The sequence below is a fragment of the Peromyscus leucopus genome, chromosome 3, assembly GCF_004664715.2.
Source record: "Peromyscus leucopus breed LL Stock chromosome 3, UCI_PerLeu_2.1, whole genome shotgun sequence".
Classification (NCBI taxonomy): Eukaryota; Metazoa; Chordata; class Mammalia; order Rodentia; family Cricetidae; genus Peromyscus; species Peromyscus leucopus.
Genome location: NC_051065.1, coordinates 23238264 through 23263914, shown reverse-complemented (window position 1 = coordinate 23263914; position 25651 = coordinate 23238264). Strand labels below are relative to the sequence as shown.

Here is a 25651-nt window from a genome sequence, read left to right as displayed (position 1 = left end):
TTTCAAAAACGTAAAACAACAACAACAATAAAAAACCCCACTGAAAACCAAAATAAACAAACAACAAAAAACCCCGAAAGATATCTCAAATATTTGCCAATGGGAAATAAATTTTATATCCACTAATTTCAATCTGAAATGTCCTAACAGTCAATGTGTTGAAGACTTGGTCTTCAGCTGGACACTTCTGGAAGGAACTGGAAGGAACACTCTTTAAGAGGTGGAGCCTATGTGGTTTTAGGTCATTGGGGGCATACCCTCCAAGTGTTTCTGAGACAGCCTTCTCTCCTTCCCCTGCAAGATTTATTCATTTTTACTGATATGTGTACGACGGTGTGAGGTCATATGCATGACGTGCATGTAGGGAGGCTGAGGGGCCAGAGCAGAGCACTGGACTCCTGGAACCTGAAGGGACAGATGGTTGCCACTGTCATGTGGGTGCTGGGAACCAACGCTTGGTTCTCTGCAAGTGCAGCATGGGCTCTTCATCACTGAGCCCCTCCAGCCCTGCTCTTGCTCTCTTTTTGAGTGTTACCGGAAGTAGACAGCTAGCATCACCATGCTAGGAAGTGATATGTCTCCTCTCAGGCCCCAGCGATACCGTCAAGAGATTCATGGACTGAAACCTCAAAAGGCATAAGCCAAAATATGTCTTTCCTCCTGATACTCCAGTTATCTCAGGCTATTTCATTACAATAATGGAAAGGTGACTAACACCAGTATTCCCACAATAGAAGAGGAAGCCATTAGAGAGATGGGTAATTTTAACATCTAAATTGAAAAGCAAAACGAGGAAGCCTTAGTGTGACACATGAACTTCTTAATTCTAGTTCAACACTAGAAAAAGGTATACGCCTACACAGGTGAGTTATGTGTGTCTGCCAAGTAATGGGATACAATGGTAGAGATGGTTCTGAAACACAGTAAAACAACCCGTTTGGTTGTATTTTAGTTATTGTTTTCTTTTATTTGAAACAGGGTGTCAATATAGACCGCGACGGCCTCCAGTGTCTCCTGTCTTTGCTTCCCATGTGTTGAGATTGCTGGCTTGTGTCACCATGCCTGGCATAAGCAATGTTGACAAACGTGTCTGGTTTTTTCCTAGACTCTTTTTAGAAAACACTTCCATAGCCCTGCCATGTGATTTCCCCCCCCCCCCCCACTTCTGGGGCCTTGAGAGTCACTCGGGGGCGCTTTGCTCATTACACCTGGACTTTTAATTCAGTTTGATCTGGCTTATTGTGTCGGCGGAGAAACCTACAACCAGGGATTCAAAAATACTTCTCACCGAGGTCTCACCCAAGCTGAGCAGATGCTCTGCTCCTGAGCTTTAAGTCCCCTAGCCCAATTTCTAATGTTTTCCTATTCTCTTCATAACCCAAGACCAACTGTACCAGATTGTATTTTACAGCTCTAGTCTTTGCCTGTCTTTGTGAAAACAAAACATTTAAATTTTCCAGTATGTAGGGTCTTTCTTAGAGTCCAATTCCTGAAAAGGTTTTTGGGGTTCAGCCAAAGGGTACCCTTATATATAAGGCCCAATTTTAGGCTCAATTCAACATGAGCAAATCAGCACCTTCTTTCCTAAACAGGCAATTCCTCTCTCCAATTCCCTGCTTTCCTTTTCCTCTGGACAAGGAATAACCAACCAGGTCCTGTCACGTCTTTCTTCATAATTCCAGCAGATCTCCATTTGTTCAGCAGAGGCACACTCATCCTCACCCCTTCTCTCACTCCCACACGAATGGAGCACCTCTCTGGCAGCTCTTCTACTGTACTGTCTTGGGTGAGCTCATGGCTACCTGACTAATCTGCTTGAACGTCTCCTGGGGCAGCTGCCACGCCTGCCCTCCCTTCTCAGCGCCTTCACAATCACGCGCATCTTCATCTCTCTGGATGTGCCCAGACTAGTGCTACCTTGCCGGAACTGGACACAGGCAAAACCTGACCCTGGCTTCGAAACCCTCGCCTGTCCTGGCGCACGTCACTCATGCCTCAAATTAGCGTCTCCCAGGTCCTTTAACACCGGCACTTCCTTCAGGAAGTCAGCGCTGTTTGTCCTCCTCTCTTCCTGCACCACTTGCATCCACACGGCATCGGTGGTGTCCGGCTTCGGTGGTACCCACTTATTCGTGTGTTCTACTTTCCTTCTCAACTTTGTACTATCTCTATATAAGCTGGGATACGCAGCCTGCGCTAGTATAGAAGCACGAATAGCATAAAGACTCACAGAACAAGCCAGGTGTCAATCTAGAACTCACTTTACATGGCTCCCACTTAAAACATAACCAATAAAAGCTGCCGCGTCTTTAAAACATCAACTATTAGAGCATTTTAAAATTAGCATTTCAATTTGGTCGGCTGCCACCTAGAAAACACAAAGACTAAAATCTGAGGGAAAGCGCACAGATGTTAAATAGACTATGTCATCTGCAGGGCTTTTACTTTTAAAGTGTTCCAGTGTGCAATGGAAAATTCTTAACATGAACTCCCTTTATTTATGATGGCATATTGTGTTCTATATTTAGACACTTTATAATAAAAGTTTATAGGATTGACCTTTCAGAGGGTTGAAGACTTTTAATAGCAAATTAGACAACTCTTATATATTATCAGCAAGAGAGTGATGGAACAAAAGGCCAAACCAGGAGGAAAACAGGTTTTATGGACACCAAACAGATGAAGTAACTCTTTGCAAAATCTCCTTGACCTCACTTTAGACAATGTGATGATCCAGGCTTGACTGCTGGGTTAGCACAAGGACTCTTCACCTTTGGAACAACACTCTGATCACTACAAAATACACACCGCCTTCCGTCACCAGGGCAGCAGATTACGCACAAAACTATCTGTATATTTTAGCACCTCTGACTTACACATCTTTATAGTTGTTCTACAGATAAAGAAACTGAAGTTCAGGGAGCTTTAGTGACTTGCTCAGGCTAGTAACAAGGTGTCATGTTGCCAGGGACTTTCACCACATCAAATAGATAAATGAAATATGCAGACATTGCCTTCTGGGTCTTTGGATTATGGGAGTATCAAACAGTATTATAGTTTACTATAATCTGGCTGGCATGTTGCTTCCTGAAAACCTACTGAGGGCTGTCATATAAATATGATAATCCCACCAGCCATTCCTTTCCAGACCGATGGAATTGTTGTCTCCTGAGACAGAAGATGCAAGGTGACTCTAATGAAAGACCAACTGAGAAAATGAAATAAATGCCAGTGTCCAGAGCCAAACCTGCAATTCTGCAGGGTTTGCAAGGGAGACTCTCATTCCCACGAGGCCATCTGCATCCTGGTCCTTCCCGCCTCCTCGACCCCTTCACACATCTCAGAGGAAATGTCTGCTTCTTTGCACCCCTTCTGTGGTATCTTTTTCTGTTTTAAAATAAGCAGTTTTTTCTTTTAGCCTAAGTATTCTAGAGTTGGCTCTGTGTGAAAAGACAGAGGGTTCCCCTCTTTACAACCCTCTCCAGCGCTGTATCACAAGAGGAGGATGGTTACCAAATGGATGCTGATGGGATGTATATCTTCACCTGAAAAAATGCACAGGACTGGCAGAAAACTGCCAGGGAGGCAATTATACGGAACACAAACACTGAAGGTACGGAAGTATTACTCTTATTAAAGAAGCAGAGGGAAAACAGTATGGCTTATCACAGGCTAAAGTAACGTGCATAGAATGAGGCTCTTATTGAGGAGAATAAGATGTTAAGAATGAAGTTCCAGTGACACACACACTCTCTCACACACACACCACACACACTCACACACACCACACACACACACCCTTTCTCACACACCACACACACACACACTCTCACACACACACCACACACACACACACACTCACACACACACCACACACACGCACACACACTCACACACACACACCATACACACACCACACACCCTTTCTCACACACACACCACACACCCTTTCTCACACACCACACACACTCACACACACACCACACACCCTTTCTCACACACTCTCACACACACACACCACACACCCTTTCTCACACACACCACACACAAACACACTCTCTCACACACACCATACACACACCACACACACACTCTCACACACACACACCCTTTCTCACATACACACCACACACACACACTCTCTCACACACACACCACACACCCTTTCTCACACACACACCACACACACTCTCACACACATCATACACACCACACACATACCACACTCTCTCTCTCACACACACACCATACACACACCACACACACACTCTCTCACACACACACCCTTTCTCACACACCACACACACACTCTCTCTCACACACACACCACACACATCACCCCACACACACACTCACACACACACTCTCACACACACCACACTCTCTCACATACACACCACACACCCTCCCCACACCCCCCACACCATACACACACCACACTCTCTCACATACACCCCCCCCACACACACCCCATACCACACCAACCTTACAGATTCTGACCTAGGTTAGCCAAAGTGAGGACAAGGTTTAGCGCTGCTTTCAGGGGAATGTGCAGTAGGTACAGCAAGTCAATCAAGCCAGTAACAAACCACGCTAAGTCCAGATCTTTATTACTGAAAACAATCCTAAGAAAACGAGAACAAAGTTGCCTTTTATGGCTTATACCAAGTCTGATGTCCAGAACAGATGGCAATTTTAGTGCTAATACTACTGCTAACTATAGAACTTCTAGTAGCTTACTGATCGCTCCAGGATCTACTTTCATAAATGTTATGTGAGGAGGCAGAAACATATAAACCCCATGTTATTTCCATACAGACATTTTATAATTTCACTGCTTTGTGCTTACAGTATGCTCTCAAGCCTGAAGAAATGGCTTCCAGGGGAGGCTGACAATGACTTCTCAGTTTTGTTTAGTTTTCTAACTTTTGGATCTCAAGAGATAAATCTTACCCTTTTCAGCTTGAGCTGGGACTATGTTGTGTTTAGGGAATCACAGGTATGATAAAGTGAGGATGGCTGTATACAGACTCTCATCAGGAGCACGGAACCAGGCCAGGTAGAACACACCTGGACTTTCTGGCACGTGGGAGTTTGGGAGGCAGACATAGGGAGCCCCGAGCTCGGTGATGGCTTGGGCTACATAATAAGAACTTGTTTTTGTTTTAAGACTGTGTGTGTGTGAGAGAGATTCTCATCCCTATGAGGCCATCTGCACTCTGGTCCTTCTGAGGTCTCACAGAGAACGTGTGGCATCCTTTAGAACAAGAAGCCATTTCTGAAAAATAACAAATAAAGTGCCGTGTGTATTCCTGAGCATCTGTGCAGCAGATCTGCAGATAGAAATGCTCTCCCTAACTCTAGATATAGTTTCAGGGGTACCAATGTACAAAGGAACAGAGTCAAAACCTAAGGAACCAGTCTTTGTTTCTGAATCCTGCCACTGATGCCACAGGTATTAACAACAATAAAATTTACTGCATCTGTCTTCATTTCATTTCTCACTTAGGGACTTATAATAACTACAATCATAAAAATAAAATTGCTTTAATGGCCCAGAGGGTATGGAAATGCTAAGACAGTTATGTAAATGGGATTTACTCATTGAAGAGCATTGACAAACACACATACATTCTATTTAATTCTACTACAGGGGCTAAGATGAACAGTCCATAGATTGTGTAAGAGTCGAGTTTACCTCCTGGGTCTTAACTTGTGTGAACTTGGGCAAGTCATTAATTACTGACTAATGTCATATGCGTCTACCTGTAAAATTAGCACCGTACTACAACCCAACTCCATGAGAACATCCTAGCTTAACCGCCTGAGAAGATTCCCTCAGAACTTAAAAAGCCAGATCCAGATACAAACACACAGGAAACATTCATTTTCCTTCATCCCGTGGAGAAGACAATGTCTTCCGCTGGCTTTACAGAGGCTGAGGCACCCCACCATTCACGAATACAGTCATGCTTATTGGTTCAAGAGGCTTGTGTCTACATGAGAGCAAGCTCTGAGGGTAAACAGAGGATAAGTTCTGGGGAGAAGAATGCAGTGAGTCATTAGAAGTTGAAGTGAAATGAACTGCTACATCAAATCCTGTCGAAACTTCAGGACTTAAAATGAGAAACCACTGCTTCCCATGAGAACTCAGCAATTATAAACTTAATGAATGCTAGAAAAAAGTTCTGAGCTGACATGTTTGAACACAAGTGTTTTCAATGAAATAAGCCATCTTGTGAGATGCAGTCACTATTAATTAATGCCAAAATAGAAGAATTTTTATGGAGTTACACATGGACACATGACGACCGGAGCAGTCCAGCATGATTGATGTTATTATTCTGAATACCACAGTTGTTAGCAATGATCTGGGCCTTCCCATGACATCCATGCCAGCGTGCTCTGCCTCACAGGCTCATCTTCATTCCTTGTGGGTAATTTCTCTCTTGTGGCTTTTTCCAATTATCTGCTTCCTCTATAGTCCACACAGTCTGCAGGTAAGACAGTTCTGGACAGATCTTAACATCAGGCCTAAGCTACAATTCTGAGAAAATCATCCTATTTAAACATCAAGAAAGTACTACAAATTCATTTTCCATCTGTTTTCATATTCCACTGAAATAAGAATCCACTTGATGGTGTATAAATCCACTTCTGAACATCAAATTGTGACATTTATTAGTGTATTAAATTTCATGCTTTAATATGCACCTAAGTTCAGGTACTTCAAAGTCAATTACTGATTATCCTCCTAAAATCAGAGCTTAACAACATGAGTAATAGAAAAATTACATGTAGTCTACCCATCTACAGGACGAGAAGAGATCCCCTAACTGGACATGGAGCATATATTCATGTGGGCTCACATTTAATGATTTTTCTTTGTGGTCTAATGTTTAAAGGATTTTAAATACCCAAATCCATACACTGATGTTAAAGTTAAGCCTAATAGTTAATGTCAAAATTATGTGTTGGTAGATAAAATTGGACAGGAAGATTGTTTTCTGAAATTAGTGAATCTTACTCCACGGGGCCGAGGAGAAGTGCAGCAGACTGACTGAAGCAAGCTGCCTGTCTCCAGGTCCGTGGGTCCTTCCCACTTCTTGCTGTCAGTCTGTTGTTGCTTAGACTGGCCACCACTGGGATGCACTGACTCGGCTGGTGGAACGGTGTGAATGTGGCCTTGAGTCCTGCCTCTACGAAATCTTTAAAAAGTCCTCACCTTGCAGGCTTCAGTTTGCTAGCCTATAAAATGAAGGTCTCTGACTAGATGAAGCCACAGGATGAGAACAGCCTTGACATTCATCACTGAAAACACCCCTACACTCTCACTGGTTGGTGATCATACCGATTCTTTTATATAGAATTAGATGACATCGTCTCTGGTATCTGCATGTGTACACACTCCACGAGCACGCCCTGGAGGTGTGTGTGTGTGTCTGTAGGTCAGGGCACAACTCTGGGGAGTCCACTTTCTCCGTCTACTTTGTTGAGTCGTGGCCTCTCTTGTTCCTGCTGACACGCACCCCCAGGTTAGCCAGGCCTCCAGGGGAATTCTCCTGTCTTTTGTTCCCATCTTATGGTTGGAGAGCTGAGATGAGAAATCTGCCTCACATGAGGGGGTTTCAACATTTTGACACATCTCCTTCACATGTCCCTCCATGCTGGCACTCACTCTTCCCCAGACAGAGCCCCCCACCCCACCCCAAGCACAGCATACGCTAACACAGAGGTTGGTCAGGACTCTGGGTAACAGCAGCTTCATCGTTTCAGTCTTTAAAAACCACGGTAACAGTCTCTGGAGCTTCTCTCTATCTTAGGGTTTCTCCTCGCCTTTCTCTTCTGAAACTAGTTCTCATCCCCCACAGCTCTCTTCTGTGCTCTGTAAAAGCCACCATAGGTCCGGGCGAAGACAGACAGCAGGACCGACTGACAGTCCGCAAGACAGACCTCTTGCTGTAGAAATGGAAGCCGCCTGGAGCCCACCGGTTTTAACGACTCCAGCTCCAGCTGAAGAAGAGGTTAGTGCCGCCCGCCCGAGGCTCCTTCCGTGTGGCAGTAAACTGCCCACGATTAAAGAGCCCGTTTCCCCTCACCCTGGGCCCCACCACGTTCCTCTGTGCCCAGCAAAAACACAAAAACCACCCCCTAAAGACCAAACCTGCCACCGAGGCGGCAGCACTGTGGTGATTTCCCAAGGCATTCTGACGGACAATGACCAGCAGAGCGTGGGGTGATAGCTCCCCTTCATTCACTGGTGCCTTTGAAGGGTTAAAACATGGCAGATGTTGACAGCTGACATCCTTGCTAACAGGACAGACACACTGCTCTGGGGCCTGGTCTAGGTTTCCCCTCCCTGCAGCTGTCCGTGTAGAACTAATTGTATCCACTTGTTTAACCTCGGGGACGTCTGGAGGGGACCCAGTGCCACAAGGGTACCTTTTTTTTTTTTTTTAACGGTCATTTCCTCTCTGGTGTAACTTGCATGACAGCATGTGACAAACAGAAATTAATGGGGACACTGCTGTGCCAATTCCTCCTGAATTGCTGACACTGGTTACAGGCTGCCTGTGTGCCACCCAGCCAAGACCTCACATGAAACATGGCGAGGGGCCCACAGCTCTATTCACCAACAAGCCAGCTGGTCAGTGATGAGAGCAGCCGAAACAATGTGGTGCGTACAAACCAGGAAGAAAATGCTTTCTAAACCGATTCAGACCAAAGAGGTGGCATTTGCTAGGAGTTAATATGACCATTTATTTTCCTGAGTGGTACATTACGAGGCTCCAATTTCCAAAGCAATTCAAATGCACAAAGCACACCTCTCATAAGGGCTCCTAAGATGTAAGTTAGGATGGGACATCATTCACAGGCGGGAGGAAGCCGTGAGAGACTCCTTTCCAAGGGGGCCTCCCAACAGGCTGCTTCCACGAAGCTTGGGAGCCGGCCGTACCTCTTGCCTCCAGCTAACAACCACACTGCTGGTTTAGAATTCTATACATGGGTATCTCTTTCACGCTTTCTCCCATGTAGGAGTGCACACACAAGCACACACACACACACACACACACACACACACACACACACACACACACACACAAAAGAACCCTCAGTTCAAGCCCATTAATTGCCTGCTCGAGTCTGCAGGGTTGGGGAACATGCCCCAACTTTGGCAAGATGTACTTTCCCCTCTTACCATAATCAAGACTCAACCTTGGCTTGCCATCACTTCCAACACCAGCTCTGTTAGGGATCAGGCCTGGCTGATCTCAGCACAGACGAATATATAAATGCACATTAAAAAAAAAAAGAGTTGGCATAAAAATCAGCTGGGTAGCACACACTTTTAGTCTAAGTGTCGAAGGCAGCAGAGGCGGGGGATCTTTGTGAGTTCCAAGTCTGCTTAATCTATCTAGCAGGTTCCTAGCCAGCCTGGGCTACATAGTGAGATCCTGTGGGTGTGGGGGGAGCACTAGGCACATGAGTTATCTAACTACGAGCCTGTGTGTAACACACAAGTCATATCTAAGGCGGAAAGATGGGAAAGTATAACAGGAAAAATCATACTGGTCAGACTTCTCTACCACACTCAGGAAACTTTAAGGGTAGTTACAAGGGCCCTCATTTTGTGGCTCAGCACGGCTTGATGAGAAATTTGATTGCTCTGAGGTAATATGTTTAACTCACCTTTTCTCCCACTCAGGGTTTTAAAGTTGACAAGACTAAGCTGCAGAGCATATGGAACCCATGGCAGCACAGGGATTTCCCAGTGGGCAGGTGTGCACGCAGCTTAGACAGGAGTCTCTTTGGAGGGAGGAAAAGCCCAGAGAATGTGGCAAGCTAGAGGTGCCAGGTGCACTATGGGAGGAAGACGTGTTTCTAGTTTCAAGGGGACTTTTCCAAACCAGTGTCTGAGTGACGGCCTTGGGGTGGTCAGTCTTTTGCCACAGAGTTTGTTTCAGGGACAGGTAGTCATCTTTCCACCAACAAATGGGAACAACAGCATTCTTCAAATTCACCCAGCCGAGAAGCATCAGACCAGGGGAGGACTGGGCTGTGCCGGATAAAGGCACCAGGAATAACTTCAGTGGCTGGGCTGTTATTTCTGTAAGTGAAACTTGTGGGATAGCTACTGAGTTTAGGAACAGCTGAAAACCTTCGTAACTCAGAATCAAAGCACAGAGTTGGAGGGATGGAAAAAAACGCAAAGGGAGAAGTCACAGAAATGGAATCATTAATTTCTTAAACAAACACATTTCTAAAATACACCAAATAATGCAACCGGAGCCTTTTTAAATGTTCACCGCCAGGACAGTCTTTAAGAATCCCTGCTTTCCCATAACAAAGCAATGCTTTAAAGAAAACCCAAACATTCCAACCCAAAGCATGCTCAGAATGCACTATTAAATAATGGCTCCTTTTTGCTCAACACCAATATGGAAACATTAATTAATAGAAAACCCATTCAACTTCAGTCACTCCTCTTCCAGGACAACTCCGTGATCTGAACTTGCACCTCTCAGAATCCACTCTGCAAATGTTAATGAAGACATGTGCAAGTGACATCCTGAACTTCTGGTTCTGCAATCCCTTCTAATTGCTGCCAAGGTCCACTGTGGGGGCACGTGAACATGATGTCCGCACTTCCAGAGAGGTCAGGTCACTGGAGCCATGTGAAGGATCTGACCCCACTGTGTGACCCAATGGAGGCTTCCAATGTTGTTTCTCATTAAGTTAAAATACTACTTGCATTTATGAATTTACCTGTAGTTTATGCTCCCGACTACCTACGCTTTTCCAAATTACAGGCATGTCATTTTAAAATGCCAGTAGTAGTAAAATAATTCCCTAGATGGAATATCATCTCACCAATATTTTCTGAAGTGTTTTACTCTTTTTCAACACAACAGGATATCTATGCTTACTATAAATAATTTTCTCTACAGCTGCCACACTGTAGTAATCAAGAAGTCACATGGCTTGTCAAAGGCTACATGATTACACATATATTCACCTTGTGAGACAGGGAACCATGAATTTCATTTACAAAGGTGATTCAGGAAGCTGCTGGACACAGTACCTTTCCAGACCTGACAGCTCTACTTGACGCTTCATTAGACCTCTTATCAGAACAAGAATGGTGATCTCTGTCGGGACCTTCCCGTGGCCTGTTAGACAGTGGCAACAAGTCTGTTTCCCCTGGTAATACCCTCACCAGTTCCCAGGAGCTGGGACTCATTACCCTGACTGAGGGAAGGAAGCTCAGTGATTTCTGCCCAGCAGACTGGGACTTCCCTTCAGGGCATGTTGTGTGCATCCTAAGCACATCGGCTTTGATGAGCTCCTGGGGGCAAATCTAGAATACCTGCACACTTGTTTGGGATAACTGTGTTCGGTGGTGCCAATTTTCTAAACGTGATTTAGAGACTACCAAAGCTACGGTATTTATAATTCTGAAAGTGACACATCCCCAGAAATTCTCATTAATTGTCACCACGGTGGTTCGCATGTTTAAGAAGCCATAATGACAATGGCAATAGACTTCCAACTACTCCTCCCTTAAACAAACACCCCCAACACTTTAAAAATAATGTAAGTTCTTCATTTGGCATGACTTTCCCCAGAACTGAGAATGTCACGAGATCATGACACTGTACAACGGATATGTCATTGTCTGGGCATATTGTGACTGTGAGTTGTACTGAGTTGTTTTAGGCAGGCACAGAACTACACACACTTCCTTTTAAAAAGCCTTTGCTCAAATATGTAATATAATCACCATGAGCTCATGCTAACAGGAACTCCAAAAGCTGGTTTCAAGTAAAATCCTAGGCCATTAAAGAAACGATGCATGAACCTGCATTGTAACAAAAACAGGCTTATGACCTCATTCTGTATGCAGAGATGAATCTAGGCTTATGATTGCCTAGTGACTGCTTCCAATGTCCATGAAGCGAAATTCCTGCACAGCCCAATTTTCCTGATGTGAGGTACGGTGGTGGTGAGACAAAGGAGATGACCACACAAGTCTCACTGGGAGGTTAAGTCCTGTTGAGTTTCTCAGTTCTCCTATCTTACTAAGATCATCGTCCGTGCCCACGCACTCAGTACTTCAGTGTACACACGCTGATTGTTTAACAAGGTCTGTCCTACTGTGCTGCCCAAGAGGCAGGGGGTGTCACTAATTCTTATGGTGGGTACAAAGGAAAGACTGACATGAGAGCGCATCTACTCTGTAAGAGAGAACATTACCCTCTAAATGTATATTAGAAGATCATTTGGTTGGGTGATAAAAATAGGCTGTTACTAGGAATTTCATCCAGTCTAATATAGCAGGTCACAAATATAAACAACACAGCATATTTCAACAGAGACACACATTCCACATTCGTATTTTAGTATACGTCTTCCTAGTTTTGAAAACAAGAGCATTAGACATATATTTCCAAATTGGGAAAATGCTACCTATACAATTTATATCCTGCCTTTCCCTAATATCAGTGAAGGTGAACTGCCTCCAGCCCCAAATCTTGTAGTTATTCTATGAATATGTAGGTCTTTTTTTTTTTTTTTTTTTTTTTTTTTTTGTTTTTGTTTTTGTTTTTTTCGAGACAGGGTTTCTCTGCGTAGTTTTGCACCTTTCCTGGAGCTCACTTGGTAGCCCAGGCTGGCCTCGAACTCATAGCGATCCGCCTGCCTCTGCCTCCCGAGTGCTGGGATTAAAGGCGTGCGCCACCACCGCCCGGCGAATATGTAGGTCTTGATGAGTGTTTATTTCCTTACTTATATCTAAACTGGTTAATTTTTTTTATTAGTTTCTAAAAGCTTTTTCTATATTAAGAATATTAATTCTATATTAAGAATATCAAACTTTTGCCATACTTTCTGAAAGTAACTGTTGACTTTCAATTTTACATGTAATACTATAAATTAAATATTTTCTAATCTCTGAATAATTTATACATATGTTGTTCTGTTTTCTCAAGACAGGGTCTCACTATGTGGCTCTGGTTGTCCTGAACTCACTTTGTAGATCAGGCTGGCTTTGAACTCACAGAGATCTACCTGTCCCTGTCTCCCAAGTGCTGGGACTAAAGGCATGAGCCACAACGTCTGGCTTTTGTGATACATTTTTTACACACAGGAAACTTTACTCCAAAAATATGATAAATATTTGCTAAAATGTTCTATATATTAAAAAGAACAAGCTGTGATCCAATAACATTCACTCATCTTTCCAAACCAGAAATACGTGGATTTCTACAAATCATCAACGAAGATGCTTGCTTCAAATCCAAAGCTGAAAAGCATTGTCTTCAGCCTCCTGAGCAGCACTGAATGATGGTAAATCAGGCCTGTTTCTAGCAAAATTTACAAGCAAACTCAGCTGTCTCTTTCCTAAGGAACCCTTCCTGCTGTACAGGGCTACCTCGGAACAGTATCGCCATTATTCCACCCAGGACTCATTCCTAATTTTCTCTTTTCTGGCAGCTGTTCTCTAACTTAGAAATAATGTGTGTCTTTGTCTGGAGTTCCTTTAAAAAAAAAAAAACAACAACTGTATATCCTAAATGTAGAAAAAAGCTCAATTTATTTCCCTTTGAAACCGGAGAAATCAATAACACAAACCATATGTTAATTACGGGACATGGCGATAAATTACATATGAAGCTCTGTGAAACCCTGGTGGTGAAAGTGATGGACAAACCCGGGCAGGAAAGAGGTCCTTTCTCTGAGGGTGTGACCCCCGGAGGACACCAAAGTGCAAACACTTCTTAATTCATGCTGACGTAATTTGTATGTTACTTCCTTTCACTTTCCTAAGTGTTTTAATTAAGATCTTACAAAATGGATGAGAGATGCCCATCACAGATTGTTAGTATAGTGGCGACATTCAGAACAGATACAATCAAAGACAAAACCACTATTTATGTTCTCGTGTGTTGTTTATTTGGGTTCATACAGCTTTGCAATAACCTAGTCTGTCTTTAATATCTGGTTGAAATACACATGAAAGGGCTTGGGATTTAGACGATTTAGAAAGGACTGTGCCCCATGTAATAATTTTAATGGAGAAAATAAGAGTTATGAATATGTTTCGTGTATTTATGACCCCACATAGTGAACTGCCTTTTACAAAGCATCTTTGGGAGGAGGGTTACTGCTAGTCCACAAACCTATCTTTTTTTATGAGACCCAATCAACTCATTTCCCCTCTACAGTCACCACCTCTTTTCTTTCCTCTTGGTTCTTCATCCCCCTGACCAGGAATACATTTTGAGAATAGGAAAGGATGAAAAGGAAAGAGGACCCACACCTATCGCTTTTAGAACATTTTCATTTCTGCAAACACTATAGGTCTCACCTGCGAGTGACCGTGACTTTTTCAGTCCAAGGTTTTAATATTAACATGTGATATATCAGTGAGATGAAAAGGTCAGCAAGAAGTTCTTCAAGCATTCAGTTCACACTAACCATACTCACAGAGTATCTTACATGGAGGGTACCTGTTTCCAGATCAGTATATATTGCACTAGGCACAGACTTAACCTTTAATGTTGCCATTCCCAAACTCGATTCACAGCGAAACCTCTTCAGTCTCGCCACTCCCCATCTCTGCCATGTCCTAGCTTAGCTTTCTAATCTGAACGTACTTCAGGAGAATGATTAAGAAAAAAATATTTTTGTCCCAAACAAGGAAAAGTGATTATCACCAGGGACAGACAATACAAAACCAGCATGGTTACTAGGTCACATTTGTTAGAGGCCTTGAGTCAAAATGGAGACAACTAGAGTCTAGGCACTCTTGCTTTCAAATGTACTTACTATATTTAACTATACTAATGTCATCATTAAAACCTGTGACAACGGCTCACTTATGTTTCATATGGGTTTGGTTCCTTGCTAGGGGCAGTGGGGAATGGATGGACAAGAATTCTGATGAATTCTCTAGCAAGTCCAGTAATGGTTTTCTAACTCAAGACCACAGAGCTGTGAAAACATTAGTATGTACGACACAAAAAGCATCTTTCAAAGGTCAAGTCATGATGTATCATGAATGCCTGTTTAGAAAGGGTAGACTCCCGAGTGGGCTTAAGAAGCTTTAGTTAGGGGCTGGATGTGATGGCACACACCTTTCATCCCAGCACTTGGGAGGCAGAGGTTGAGGTTGAACTTTCTAGGAGTTCAGAGGTCAGACTGGGCTACATAGTGAGTACCAGACAGCCAGGGCTGTGTAGAGACCCTGTCTCAAAAACAAACAAACAAACAAATAAAAGACTCTTTAATTAGGAAGTTTCATACTTCTAAGCATTCTTTAATTCCTATCTCCTACTAGTCAATTGCTTTCTAACAGAACATCTGAAGGAATAAAAATCTAGTGTTTTTAAACAACTCTCCCCCACACAGGCAGCTTCAGTTAGATGTCACACCTGACTTCACCTTAAATCCTTCCCTTTTACTGTTTCTTTTTGAACAAGGTCTTAAGAATTAAGCAGCCTAGGCTGGACTTGAACTCAACACTCCTCCTGCCTCCAATTCCTGAGCATTAGAATCACAAAGACAGCCACCAGGCAATCTGAAAAGCCTCCTAGTCTGGATCCATACAGGCCAAACAACACCAGGTTAGTCATCTCAGAACAAAAAGGAGATGCTCCCCATTGTCCCCTGTGCCACATGGCACACTGCAGGGGAGTCCTTCTTAAACCGTGGTGTCTATAGGGAATATCAGGGGTACTTTTTAGAAATTCCCTCCTGGGGGCTCATGTTTGGGAAAGGGGGGTCAGTTAGGGCAAGGTGGTGCAGGTGATCCAGGAGCCACACTTGAAGAGACAGCACAATAATGACACCTTTGGAGAAATAGAACCCACTGTGTATCCAAGCCGTCATCAACCCTGCATTATGAGGCAGTAACTGCTCTTTGCAAAACCTGTTGGGCATCAGGCACCCAAATCAAGCTGACTGCTGTATGGTAGTTGCCAGGGTTTCTAAAACCTACAGAGTTCTGTGTGATTATTTCTAACTCAAGGGATTCTTTTCCACTACTGAAGACTTTGAGTGCCACAGTGCATAGACACTCAGCATGCAGTCCTTCATTTATGTAGAGAAATCCAACTCAGAGGGACTTGTTCATGGAACCAATCTTTTTGGAGGACTCTGCTCCGAGGGTGATGATGGAGTGAGGACAGGCAGGACAGCAGTAGCTTCATGCTGGAGACTCTGACTGACTGGCACTGGGGGGTTGCAAGGCTCTCTTACCCAACCTTAGGGAAAGAACCTACTTATTCAACATATATTTACCAGAACCAATAATTACTTTCTTAACTGCTATAGAAAGACAGATTTTTCCTTCCTATATGTTTAGGAGTGAAGAATAAGATACCATATCACGTAAGGGGTGGGTCTGGGCCCTGCATACCTGTCACTAACTAAAAAACTCAGTGGCAAGAACACAGTAAGTTGTTAGCAACTGTGCCTTTCCAATTTTCAGATCCCTAATACAAAGGGTGCCTGAACTTCAGGGTAAAATATAAATAAACCAATGGATAATATGTAGGACAGCTTACTTAATAAGTTTAAAGGAATTTTTCTCTTCGAAGCTTCTACTTTTTATGGGAGAGACAGACAAATCCCTCCCATACAATGGTTAACATACAGAAAGCAAGTTTTAAATTTAAAAATTATTGTAAAGTACTTGGTTGCCTGATTAATACAAGCTTCTGAAACATGAGAATGAGGTCTGAACGTACCAATTTCATCAGTAGGTTTCATCATAAAAATGGTGTAGCAGAAGTCCAAACAGTTTCTGCAATTCAAGTCAGTGTCATAGAAAAGAATATGTTTCCAGTTCCATGACGGATCAGTCACTGGTTTCATGTTTTATCCAGGCCAACCAACCAAATTCTTAGCCATGACAGAATCCCAGGGATCACACCCACCATAAAGCATTTACTATGGAAGAGCAAAACAGATGTGGTGAGAGGTGACATTCTCTGGGCTTTTCTATTACATATTTTTAAAAACCTACGCATTACAAAGCAGTTCCCTCACTGCTTTAAATAATTAAATTTAAAAATAAATTTAACTCTTATTTTTATTATTTACCTAGACATGTGTATGTGTCCTATCTGGCCTCCTGCTACCTCACATGGGTGCTGGGACCTGAACTCAGGTCCTCTGAAGGTGCTCTTAACCAGTAAGCCATTTCTCCAGCCCCCAGTTCCGTCACTTGTATCATGGGGATACTAAAGCACATTTCAAAGTCAATTACAAGATATGGACCTAGTAGAGTTGCAAACGCATGATTTCATGTTCTAGTTAGGATGTAGATTCTGGAAAACAGAGCTATGCCTTCAAATTTCTTCTACTTGCGAAAGATAACAAACACACATAAAAAAATAGCAGGTAACTTCAAGGACTATGAAGGAGGCAAAATAGCCTATGGTATAATATGATACACTGAAACTGATGTGGAGTCGTGGCTGAGATGGTCAGAGAGGCGATGACCTGTGAGATGCATAGCCCTCCAAACGGAATGAACAGTAAGTACACACGCTCGGAAGGCCAGTGGGACTAAGAACACGGGTGGAGTTGTGAGGCCTCAGATCACCAGGGTTGTTGACATCACTCTGTAGATCACAGGAAATCACTGGAGACAGGTTTTCAGGATGGGAGTCACCAAGTGTTACGTGTACTTTAAAGACAATCTCTGTGACTGCTAACAGGAGGGAGGTCCACAAAAGGGCAGTGGCAGAAGTGAGACGCTGACTTAGCACTCTTGTCTAAGGGGTTGTTGGGAAGCTGGATTGGGGGCTGTCTTTCGGAAATGACAAACAAGCGCGTACTGACGGACTAGCGAAGACTGGGAAGGAAAGCAAGGCATAGAGCTTGATGCTTAGGTTTAAGGAAGGCTGAGCTTGAGGAGAGGATTTGTGTGTATACAGTGGGCTGCTGGTGGTGGTGCAGGTGTGTGTGTGTGCGCGCGCATGCGTGCGTGCATGCGTGTGCATGTGCGTGTGTAAGCTGGAGGGAAATTTTGGGTGTCATTCCTGAGGTGCCATCCACGTTTTCTTTTTGGAGACAGGATCTCTCACCAGAACCTGCTCTCCAATTATTCTAGGGAGCGAACAAGCCCCGGGGACCCTCCTGTCTCTCGCCTGTCAAGCACTGGGATGACAAGTGCATGCTGCCACACCTGTGGCTTTTTTGAGGGACCCTGAGGAGAGCACCCCAGTCCTCATGTTGGTGCAGCCAGCACTTGGCAGACTGGTTTATCTGTCCAGCCCCTCGGCTACCATCCTGCTGAGGTCATTTCTGAATTTCCTGAGCTGGTGGCAGAGGTCAGGCTGGGCCGCACGACACCCCTGGAAATGAAGGTGTAGCTAAGGAAGACAAGGGCTATAATGCAACACACTCCTGTGTTTAAAGGAAATCACTGAGGAGCTTAAGAGCACTCAAGTGTAGACAGGAATACCTCCCTCTGAGCTGATCCTTCTGGTCGCCATGGGGACAGGCAGAGGTACATACTGCCTGTAAACTTTCTAATGGGCTCTATCAACAGACTTGATGCCTGAGGTGAGGGAGCACTCTCTCAAGAGAGTCCAACTTACCTGCTATTTGCTTACTCTTAAGAGTCCTTTGTCTAGTTAATGAGTCAGCCTTTATTTTAATGGGTCTCACTGTACTTTCAGAAAGTGACTTTTTTTAAACATGTACTTCCTGTTTATGGGAGAAATCAAACAACCATATAATTTTGTTGTAGTTTCGAACTGGAGTATGATGTATTTGAATAATTCTATCTTCTTTCCATCCGTGTATTTTTAGCTACTACAAAGATGCAGAAATTTGCATCTGCACTTGTTTCTATGAGGATCCTTAAAATCTGAATGATCTGAAAATGTTCACCTTAAAAAAGCTTCTTGTGTTTCTGAAAGTTTTCATTTGGAGTTAAAGATAGAAGGAGGAAGAACAGAGGGCAAGTTCTAGTAGGGGGATGAAGGACGCACTAACAAGTTTACTTCTCTCTACACATTATCTGTGCTCATGAGTTTAGGAGTACAAATGATTGCGCCCGTTAAAGCTCACTCACCCTAGTTTCTTCCCGAACTTGGAACAGACTCACGACAATTGCAGGTCATCATTCCTGCCCTGATCAGTGGCCTGGCGCCAGCAGTGCTAATCTCAAAACCAACTTTCCTAACATAGGTCCTCATCAAGTCAGGGTGCCTTTTTTGTGATGCTAGGCAAACTCTTGACCACTCAGGTTTATTCCCACTCCAGGAAGGAATTGTGAAGAACACTTGAGAAACAAATACACTGTAATTCATATGGTTTTTTCTATAAAGCATCATAAAAGTCTAGAGTGTGTATTAATAAATTAGATAAAGCACAGCAGTAGTCAATTCCATCAAATGCCACATTCATGTATACAGAAGGACAACAGGACTAACGTGAGTTTCTGGGACTCCAGATGCAAAGACAGACGAAAGCTGGGCAAGGCTGGGCAGCCCCAGGGTCAACAGAGGCTAAGAGGAAGGCAGGTTAGCAGCGGCCTGGTGGGGTAGTCCCACGGGGAGGAAGACTGGGGTGGAAGGCATGAAGGGGGAGGCTGGAGGGTGCACAGAGTACTGAGTACCAAGAACAAAGTTAACTGGGAAGCTACCATGGATGCCCAACTTTAATTACAGCAAGTGTTGTTCTTAGTGAAGTGACTCTAAGTCGGGTCTATCTTAGAAGTAAAGTGCCGTGACTGACCTACGACGTCCCTTACACCAGAACGGGTATTACTGAAACTGTCATTTTGCTCATTGAAGGAAACTGAATCCAACAATATACTAGGCATCTTTCACATACACACTTAATTTTAAAACTTTTAACTCTAAAAATAATTTGCATGAACAGGAGGGACAGCCCATGCTAAAAATCAGAGTCGAGTCAATTATTCTGGCCATGATAGTAAACTGAAAAACAATTTCAGTCCAAGAGCTTTCTCGTTATTGTGGAGAACTTGTTCTTTGAATTTCTTGCCTTGTTTTTGGGATCACCTTATTATGCAACATCTGCTCTGAATTTCAAATGTGATAAACAGAGTATGAGTGTTGGTGGCAGATGGCTAATGACCAGCAGTGACAGGGCATTCAAGCCTGCCTTGTTTTCTGAGAAGCGATATTTTCATGTTAATTTGTTCCGTGTCCTGCAAAGACAGGGCAAATCACCTGCTGTAATTCAGGCGAAGTGGAGACCACCAGGAGCGTCCAGGGGCTGGGCTCGCTTCCTTTAGGAGAAGAGGAAGGTCTGGGAGACTTTCACTTGCAGCCCCGGGACCTGCCACTTTGTATGACAAGCAGAAAAAGATGAATCAGCCTCGGGCATTCCATCCTGACATCAGAGCCATGTTTACTCCAAGTAGATATTAGTCACAAAAACAGATGATTTCCCAGAGGCAGAAAGCAGGTGCTATCAAGAGTGTGTGTTGGTCTCTGAAGTCTGGGTTTTGTAAAATAAACCTAATAGTACATTTTATCGCTTACTGAAAACAGTAAAACCAATAGAGTCTCCAAGAAACATTCAACTGAAGATAAAAAGAAATCTAATTCAGTGAGAAAATTACCCACACAGACATACACTTTGAGCTTTTTTTTTTTTCTCTCCAGCTCCATAGAATTCATTTATCATAGGATACATGGACATAATTTTTATTCCATGACTTCGTGAGACAATGTGGTCTTGAGCTCAAAGAACCTGTCCTGGTTGAGAGGCTACTGCTCTGTGTGTTTCTTTTCATGAAATGATACCCTCCATTGCATTAACAGGCTGCAGCGGCAGAATGTCCAAGGAATAACATTAGGTACGTTTTCAAGGAGTTTGTAAGGTAGCCGAAGACGCTGGGCCAGTTCCTAGGCAAGCTGATTTGCAGCCAAGTGCAAGTGTCCTGGAAGTGGTTCCGTGTAAGAACAGCACTGGGACTGCTCTGGGAAAGACCACCTCACAGAGGACCCCCTCAGTACTCCGCCATATGGCTCCCTTTCCTCCGAAGGACGAAGGAAGATGCTGAATGAACTCTTTGACACGTCTTTTGACCCTTGTCATTTAGTGGCAGATGGATGCATGGAGATGAGAGGTGAAGGTGGAACTCAGCTCCACAACTGAACGGATTCGAAGAGAGCAGTCTGAATTCGAAAGAGGAAAGCCAGCCATGTCAACAGGTCACATCAGGCTACGTGTTGGTTTCGCAGTACAGCAGTGAACAAGCTTCCTATGCACATGTCACCACCAGACAGGAACAGATGGACCGAAAGAACATCACAACAACACCTTCAAGGTGAGCTTCACACATCAGTCTAATGCTTTTTTGTCTTAGAACATTTACCTAAAAATTTTTACTTTGAAAATGTTGGAAAGAACAGTCTCTTACAGTTTTTATTATTGTTATTATTACTACTACAGCTTTTCAGAGGTGATGTTCAGCTTAGGCATAGCCTGGGACTTCCTTTATTCAAGGTGGATGAGAGGACCACGCAGGAATGGAAGGACATCCCCCACAAACTGACCAAATACCAACACGAACAACTTCATGATTTTTTCAAAACAAATATCATTCAAATATCTGAAAAACTGTTCTCAGAGAGACATTAATTAATAAGTCCTCCACCTGTTGTTTTCTAACAAAGATGTTGATTAAGTGATAAAGATTTTATCCCTGTCCAGATACAATGAAATATTCTCGTTTTATCCAGCCCTGCCATCTTATTACAGTTAGTACCCCAATAAGCACTGGGATCCTTTGGTAACAGACGGCAAACTAACAGGTGAGCACGTCATGAGAACATCCTGGAAGACAGATGATGAAAGACAAAGACCTTAACCTCAGTCATCTTACACGATCATCTCATTATCTTGTCTGTTTAAATCTATTCATGTTAAAACACTTTCCAGATTACAATGACTTTGATAACATAGCATGTTTCAATGCAAGTAAGATGATGTACATGTAATGTAAAGTATCTCCAACCTTCTAGCTGCTTTGACTACTTCAGAGAACACCTCCTCCGTTCCACATGCATTGAGCCCAAGACCTAGGTGAGGTTTTTCTGTTCGTACTTGAAAATGCCCCACACTATCAAATAATCACTGAAAAGGTTTGCAATGTGCTTTAGTGACAGACTCCCTCTCCCTCTCTCAGCTTTTTTGAGACAGGATTTCTCTGTGTAGCTTTGGAGCCTGTCCTGGAACTTACTCGCTCTGTAGACCAGGCTGGCCTTGAACTCATAGAGATCCGCCTACCTCTGCCTCCTGAGTGCTAGGATTAAAGGTGTGGGCCACCACCGCCCGGCCTCTCTCTCTTTTTAAATGTGCATTTCATCTCATTTTGGAAAGCCTGAGAGTAGGGTCATTTTGCGTCTGCTAAGTAAGTGCTCACTGTAGAAACTTCCTAAATACAGTAAACACTGAACAAATAGTGTCTCAGTACATTTAAAAAAGTCTTTTTCCATAGAACAGTCTATAGAAAGAATCCATTTTGTGTTCCCAATAAACTGTTCAACATAATAACACTCACTAGTTCAAGGAGAGATTTGGCATAAATACATCTTCTGTACAACAAAATATTTCTGTTCTCCAGTTCCATGCTTGAAAACATCAACCAACAATGCAGTAATCTGCATACCAATTCCTAAAATTAAATCAATTACCAAAACAAAAGATACAAGTGCCTAGCAAAAGTATTGTATCAATTATACCTTTAACCTAACTACCCATTTAATGATTGTATAAGCTCCTAAATAATTACCCATAATTTTAAAACTAATTTTTATATCCATCGCTTTTCTTCACACTGTGATAAAAACACCTTACAGGACACATTGGGGACGAGGAATTTATTTTGTCTCATGGTTGAGAGGATGCACTCCAGTGTGATGGGGAAGTCACCGTCGTGGAATCGAGAGTCATGGAGACAAGCAGCTTTATGGGGAATGTGTCAGCAGCCTGTTCACATCTGCCTGACCCGGCAGTGAGCAGTCTGGGCAGGAAGTGGGGCTGAGCTACAACCCAGAAGGCCTGCAGTCCAAAGACCCACTTCCTCCAGCGGGCTCATTCTCCTAAGTGTTCCAACCAGCTAGGGAAGGAATGGACAGACATATGAGGCTATAAGGTATATTTTATATTCACATCATAACACCCTTATCAAACCATTGCAACACTCAGGATTAGAAAGATATTAATTAATAAAAACAAAAAGTCGATCAATTCAGACCTATTCTTTAAAATTAAGGATGAAAACAAGAATATTTTAGTTACTTGTTACAGTTAGCCAAAGACTTTTGTCTTTATATACAAATTACTTTCATTTGATCATGGTTATACGCCATTTTGAAAACACTAACCATATTCTTAACCATACGTCATTAATTCTAATCTATAGGCCTGGCCCCCAACCTCACTTCTATCAACTACTCTAGAGAAGAACTAATTCTGACGGCGGTAGAGACTGTTCAGCTTCCAGGAGAATCTCATCTTCTGGTAACCAACATTCCGGCACGCGTGCACTCGCACGCACGCACGCACGCACGCATGCACGCACGCACGCACACACACATCCTGGCACTCCCCAACTCTGGCAACTACAGTCACACTCACTTCTCTTCCTGTTATGTTTGACCTTCCATACACATCCCAGGAATCTCCCAGACCCATTTCATTTCTACTACTGTCTGACCAAGCTTTGCCTCTAGTGAACTACTCTGGCTTATCAAACGTTTTAATTATAAAAAACCTTCTGCAAACAACTTCACTTATCACCCTCTGATATCTTAGGAGAAAATGTGAAACTCAAAAAAAAAAATCCTATGGAGCTGGCAGTGTGGTCTATAAATATATGGTTACTTTGTTTTGATATTTTAAAAGGTATCATGGAATAACTGATAGAAGAATCACACCAGAAAAAGCCAATTAACATTTGTGTTTAATGTACTGATTGAAATAATTATGTCTGGAGGAAGCCTGGCAACATGTCTTATTTATCATGTTCTTAAGTATACAAAATGAATATGGCAGTCAGTACACATGGATAAGTAGATAAGATACACATATAAATAATCACAAGGGTAGAAAATATAAGGAAGAAGGGGAGTGCGCAACAACTTCTAAGGCAAATGAGACATATCCACTGTGAGAGGGGATCATACACATCTAGGTGGACCCAGAAAGGACTAACAGACGCTCCATGGGCAGGAGGGCCCCTGAGGTGGGGAGTCAGACCACGTGAGAAAACTGTCATCTGTTCGATGTGGTCAGAAAACAGTCAGCCAAAAGGACTAGCCCCTGCTGCGCAGGCACGACGTGGAGTTTTTGGATCAAGTACATAAAGAAAAGAAATGGAGTCATGGGAATGGAATACAGTACCAGACGAAGAAGGTGCAGAGCGGAGAGCCAAGAATGGGTGATCAGAAAGCCTCCATTTAGAGGGTTTTCACAGCCTTCAAACTGAGCACAAAGAAATGGAACTACCACTATGTATCACAATCTTTAATGAAAGCAAGATGGGAAAAGCAGAACTCTTACTAGCCTAAGCCCAAATGGATAATCGTTTATTATGCTGCAGTCTACATGGATCAGTATCTGGGAATATCATCTAGTCATCACTCAAAAGACATTTCTTCCTCTGTGGAGATGGGCACAGATTCAACAGATGAACTGAAAACAGAGTTAAGCAAAGTGACAGGCTAGACCATTAAGTCCTTTTGAGTAGCTTTCCCATTAGACTTAAAGAATTTGTCTGTAATCAATATACTTCCTAGCTTGTTGACCATGAAGGGCAGAAAGCATGTCTTAATCACCTCTGAATACCAAGATTACTACTTGCCATTTAGACTAAAAAGCAAACAAAATCTATGAATTGGATAAACAAAACAAAAAAATTGGGCAATGAATATGCCTCAGAATCAGCATATAATTATAATACATAATGTGCCTTTGAGTGACATTTAAAATTATGTATCTTAAAGAATATGAACTACCAGGATAGACTGAGCTGTATCTGGTACACCATACTTCATAAGATTAGGGCCAGATAATACACAAATAAGTGATTTTAAAGAATTTTAATGTGCATTAAAACTAAAAGCTTTTTAAAAAATTCACCCTAAAATTAAATTGGACTGCAATCCCACTCTTTGAAGATCCTACTTAGTAGATGGGCTAGATGATTTTCCATTCTTTGAACATTTTACTTAGTTGACATTCTGAGCTGTGTATTACGTTTCAAAAACACAAATTCTGGCAGTTTTCACATGAAAGAATGTTAGTGTTGAGTAAGCTGTGACAGAGACTAGTCTGACAAGACAGAAGGGTGATTCTTGGTACCTTTATGGTTTCTGTGGGTACTCCAGGCTCCGGAACTTTATCCAAGTAAGTGGTCAAGTCTTGATCAACATGCTCAAAGACCAGTGTAAGTTTGGTCTCTCTGTCTGTTCGTGACACTGTGCACACATCAAACAACCTAGAAGGGAAAAAACCAACCAGAATGAGTAGGTGCAAATAAGCCAAGTAGTAACCCACGTATCTTTCGTGCACCCCTTGATTCCACACAGTTGGGAGCACGCCTTGTGATCAGACATAATGGGATCTGCTGTTTTCGTACCCATCTCAAAGT

At 43.0% G+C, this 25651-nt stretch overlaps 1 protein-coding gene across 2 annotated transcripts in view; it reads right to left on the bottom strand.

Annotated features, from left to right (window-relative positions):
• The window catches only part of Cdk6 (cyclin dependent kinase 6), a 198468-nt gene that overhangs the window by 113860 nt on the left and 58957 nt on the right, over window positions 1-25651 (bottom strand). For both annotated transcript variants that reach the window (XM_028862869.2, XM_028862877.2), the window contains exon 3: window positions 25363-25498. In XM_028862869.2, the coding sequence (XP_028718702.1) occupies window positions 25363-25498 (136 nt within the window). The remainder of the gene's footprint in view (window positions 1-25362; window positions 25499-25651) is intronic.